The 5,358-nt window shown below is 41.4% G+C and overlaps 1 protein-coding gene across 1 annotated transcript; it reads left to right on the forward strand.

Moving 5' to 3' along the window:
• Positions 1-385: 385 nt before the first annotated feature.
• sfrp2 (secreted frizzled-related protein 2) lies at positions 386-5,076 on the forward strand. The gene is made up of 3 exons (XM_032563816.1): positions 386-1,134; positions 1,340-1,420; positions 3,508-5,076. The coding sequence occupies exons 1-3, from the start codon at positions 633-635 to the stop codon at positions 3,810-3,812; spliced, it is 888 nt and encodes a 295-aa protein (XP_032419707.1). The 5' UTR covers positions 386-632; the 3' UTR covers positions 3,813-5,076.
• The last annotated feature ends 282 nt before the right edge of the window (positions 5,077-5,358 follow it).

The following is a 5,358-nucleotide window of genomic DNA, read 5'->3' on the forward strand; positions in this document are numbered from 1 at the left end:
AGATTGGGTTACACCCCTGGGTGTGCTGAGTGGAGGTCTGCTTCTCACACCAGGGCAAGCCATATTTCACCATGTGTTATGAACCTGCAGGCCTGCCCAAAGGACTCCGCCACTGCTAATGATGGAAAATTAACGCTCCACTGAACTGAGCTAAATGCCCCCACTGACATTCCCAAATTATTTACAGCAAAGACCAGCAAGCCAAAGGATCACTCAGGGTGTATTTCTGCTGATTGGGGTGTAATGAGGAAAACCAGTCAGACAGATTTTGTTATGATTCCATAAGAGGCGGGAGGCTGGGAATGAAAGGGAAACTGTCAAGAGAACGGCTGGTGATAAAACACCGAGGCACAATTAGACGTCATTACGTCTCACCAGAGCCAGAGGAGAGCTGCGGCCCGGCCTTTCCTTGCCTGAGAAGACAAATCTGTCTGCAGAGTTCGCTTGACATCAGGAAACCAGTTTTGTTGAGCAGAAAAAGGGCCTTTGGAGCAGAGACTCCTCCCAGACTTGTCTGGAAGAAAAGCTCCAGTGAGCAGCAGGAGTTAGTTGGTCACTGACAGACGCTCCATCCACACAGCAGCCCTGCAGCCCTGCGGAACGCCTGAACAATCCTACACCAGAGACACAAAATGAGAGCCTTTATTTCAGTTGTGGCCGCTTTGTGGGGGGTGGCAATAACCTCCACGGGCGCCATCCACGGACTGTACAACTTCGGCCAGCACGATTTATTCCAGAAAAAGAACAGCTGCAGGCAAATCCCTGAAAACCTCCTGCTTTGCAATGACATAGAGTACACGGAGATGCGCCTCCCGAACCTGCTGGGACACGAAACCATGAATGAGGTCCTGCAGCAAGCTTCGTCCTGGACGCCCCTCGTTCAGAAGCAGTGTCACCCCGACACGAGGAAGTTCCTCTGCTCGCTTTTCGCTCCCGTCTGCCTGGACGACCTGGACGAGCCCATACAGCCCTGCAGGTCGCTGTGCGAGAGCGTCAGGCACGGATGCGGGCCCGTCATGCTCGCGTTCGGGTACCCGTGGCCGGAGATGCTGGACTGCAACCGCTTCCCGCCCGACAACGACTTGTGCATACCGCCTGCAAGCATTGAGAACGTCGTGCCTGTCACCAGAGAGGGTAGAGATCTGCAAAACTCTCATTTGAAGCGTTTGTGACCAGTGCAATGTCTTGTGCGTAAAACGTGCATTTATGCGCACGCACTAAAATGTTTCAGACTGCGTCTAATCTCCACTCCATTGTCATAAATATAAGTGCATGAGTCAAATTTTGTGTTCAGTTATGGGAAATTGAGCAGTGTTCGTTGTTTTCAATTCTCTCTCAGTGCCCAGGGTGTGTGATGCTTGCAAAGAAACGGAAGAAAATGGCAACGAAATCGTTGACAGCCTGTGCAAGAATGATTTTGGTAAGTGCTCCGGCTTTACTAGTCTCGAGGGTGAACTGCAGAGGCCCCAAGAGGTCAACAGAGGTGGCTCCAAGAAATTCAAGGCAGAATTAGAGTAACCTAAACCTCTGAATGTGAGTCACTTACGGGAAACTCTTCAACGGTGAACATTTGACCCAGATGTCTCATGCACTTTTTATGGGGTTCAAGTTTCTCAGATGGCTTTACCTCTTGTGGTTTTGAAGAGAGAGCTGGTCTTCCATCACACACAACAATGGAAACGGTCAAAATTATACTTAATATGGAAAAGAAGTGTTTTAAATCCAATGGTTTTCCTGCAAGCGCTCCCTTTGTGAAATAGGATCCTGGTTTTGGACTCTTGGTAACTTTTTTTTTCTGTATTTCTGATTAGAGCACAAACCTGATTATACAGCAAAGTTAAATTCACCAGCTTGCTTTGAAGAGATGTTCCAATCAGGGTTTTTTTTCCTGGCCATTACTGATTTCTGGTTTTCTTTAAGAGCTGTCTGTTCTGCTCTCACTAATTTGTTTTTTGTTGTTGTTTTTTTTTTTTTTTTTTTTTTATCTATTTATTTTCTAAGGACTGGAATGTATGAAAGATTTTCTAAAATGTGTTGAAGATTCTGTTAAAGAGGCAGATGTAGAAGTAGTAGTACGGAAATGTTTGACTTTACACACGACATAACCTTTTCTAGTTATTGATGTGTTCAATAAGTAGAAAAAGAATACCATAGAGCGTCTAACATATTTGCATACTTGCATATTTGCTACTTTGTTGCAGTTGGCACAGAAACATTCAGGTCTTGCAGATTTTTATTGCAGCATTTTATTCTCATTACTGCTCTGATTCTATAGCGCTGCAGAAAGCACATTCCAGGTTTCTTCTGTTTGTTTTGTTTTTGGTTTTTTTGTCATGTGCAAAAGTTTCAGATCAACATATTGTATTGATATTAGACAAAGTCAACCCAAGTCAATATTATTTAAAAAAAAAAAACAGTTTTCAAACAATGATTTTTTTTTTTGTTTTGTTTTTTTTTTTTTAGTTAAGAGGGTAAAAGCTATCTAAACCAATCTAACCTTTTTTCCTCCTGGACCTTACACCTAGTTGTGCCACTGTCGGCAGAGACTGCCATTGAACATTGGAGGTCCTCCCACAGTGTCTTAATCAAATATACGTCCACTCCTGATTGTATTTTCTCCGTCCTTCGGAGGCGGACTTGCTGGTGTGCTGCACAGTGGGATGGAATCCAAGCTCACAAACTGAAGGCCAAATCTTCTCCTTCAGGAAGTTCTGGCAGGAAGCAGAATTCATGATTCCAACAACAATTACAGCAGAAAAGGAGTAATAGACCATCACATTACTACTATTATGTTTGACTGTAGGTATGCTCTCCTGGAAAGTAATACTTTTGTGTCATTAGTCCACAGAATATTTCCCCTAAAACCTAAAGAATCATCAAGATGTTACTTTTATTATTATTATTTAGGAAAATGTGAGGCTTTTTTGTTCTCTTTGGTCAGCTGTGGTTTACAGCTCAGATCTCTCCCATGGATGTTCTGTTTGCCCAGCATCTTTCTGACAAGCACTGACTCTAACTGAAGCCTGCAGTGCATTGAATGTTTGGGTGGCTCTATCTCTGATTTGCAGCAGTCCAAAGTTGTGCTTGCAACCCTTTTTCAGACCAATAGATGGATATGACTTTTCTTCCTATTTGGTTTTGAATTTCTGCGTGATGGCATCAGTTACCCTGGTTCATTTTGTCAGGCAGGTTCTGTTCTAGAGGTCAGACAGCAATCAGATCTGGTCTTTGCTTGTTTATTTCAGCCAGAATGCTTAATCACAGTTTAACCAAGATTTAAAAACTTTAGCTTCTGTATTTTCATAGACATATGGATAGATTTTTTTCCCATAAAAACAAAGTCACCCTTTGAAAACTGTTTTTTGTATATTCTCTGATTAGCTGTACGATAACGGCACCTGATATGACGTGATGTGTGTCAAAAAAGCCGAGACAGAATAAAACTTCAGAATGCTGATTTTATTCCTAATTCTGTGTTTTTTTTTCCCCCTCCACATCCATCTCCAGCTATGAAGATCAAAGTCAAGGAGATCTCCTACATTAATGGTGATACCAAAATAGTGCCGGAAACCAAGAGCAAGACCATTTACATGATGAACGGCGTGACGGAGCGTGACCTGCGGAGGACGGTGCTGTGGCTGAAGGACGGGATGCGGTGTATCTGTGAGGAGATGAATGACATCAACGGCCCCTACCTGGTCATGGGCCAGAAGATGGACGGCCATCTGGTCATCACCTCCCTGAAGCGCTGGCAGAGAGGACAACCCGAGTTTAAGAGGATTTCACGCAGCCTTCGTAAGATGCAGTGTTAGGAAAGAAAGGAGGCTCCATATCAGATCTTAGGTCAAGTTTACTTTAGATTTTTCTGTCAAGCTGAGATGTTTTTTGGTTTGTTCTAGAGAACAGATTTCTCCAAGGTCTCAGAAACTACATAACCCAGATTCCTCCACTGTTTTGTTTTTTAATTGAAGATAAATCATATTTTTATTGTGCTTTAATCCAATTAAATATATATAGGATAGAAGATGTGGGAGGTCCTCACATTTATGAAATCTATTCCATCAATGAACAATTATTTTAGTCATGTTTAGCTCATTGTAAATTGAACTTGGTCCCCTGGTGGACAGTTGGGGAATACCATGTCTTTTTATAAAGATGGAGCTTTTCCTTCACCTCCCAGTCGATGTAAATAACACTCAGATTGTATTTAAGGCGCAGCAGAACACTATCACATGCAAACTCTACGGGCCATTGGCTCTGACGTTAAAAATTACCAAATTATTAGCAGATGGCATCCAGCTACATTTTTATTACGGCCCCTCTGTTCTAGAGCTCCACAAGTATTTTTTAGTGAGTGTGACTTAACATCAAAACTTTGAGGTGAGAAATGAATTAAAAAAAGGAAAAGGATGAAAATATAGTTTCTACATATTTGTCCAGCTTTTTCAGAGGTATTTTTAGTCTTTGTGTCTGATACATAAAGACAGATTAGTTTTGCATGATGCACATTGAATCAAAGTCTGATTCAATGTGGGTGGGTGTGTGTGGGGGTGCGTGTGTGCGGGTGAGTGTGTGTGTGTGTGTTCATAGTCAGATGTTTAGACAGAATTTGTACTTTTATATATTCCTTGTATTTTCTCAAGTCAATATGAGAGATAGCTGGCTATATTCTCTTCCTGTTCATCCCTATAATATTATTAGCAGACTGTTTTATGTGAGCAACTGTTGTATTAGCCTCGGATAAAACTATTTTTTTTTACTCTAGAGCTTATTTTCATGTTTCTTTGTTTTGTTGTTGTTTGGTTGCTAATATTAGGATCTGCATCTTCTTCAATAATTTCGTTTGTTCCAAGCGCAAAATCTGATTATAACCGTCAGTGTCTCAATATACAGTGAAGTATGAGTTTATTGCTTGTTTAGATTAAGCAAGCAATGTAATCATTTTAAAAGTTTCCCGATGTAAATATATAATATTGCCACGTATAGTAGTTTCAGGTGTTCCTAGTTACATGTTTAAAGAGGTAAATTTGTTGCTTGTGTGGATGAGTGTTCAGAATAAAGTTCGAATCTTTTTCATTTGTTCAGTCGTCTGTTAGAAATGATCTGGGGTGATTTATAACCACTAGTTGAACACTGCCCTCTAGTGGAATGCGGTGGTAACATTTTACAGTGGCGGTGTGTTGATGTGCAGTGAAAACGAGAGAATGTTCAGGTGCAGCTTGGAAGTTTATAATGACCCATTTTAATCATCCTGATTATGTGTGTGTGTTTGGGAGGGAGGGAAGTGGAGTTATTATTATAATTCATTGATAAATGACTCAACATGACACTATTAGATGTAGATTTTTTTTGTCGAGT

This window comes from Xiphophorus hellerii, chromosome 5, assembly GCF_003331165.1.
Source record: "Xiphophorus hellerii strain 12219 chromosome 5, Xiphophorus_hellerii-4.1, whole genome shotgun sequence".
Classification (NCBI taxonomy): Eukaryota; Metazoa; Chordata; class Actinopteri; order Cyprinodontiformes; family Poeciliidae; genus Xiphophorus; species Xiphophorus hellerii.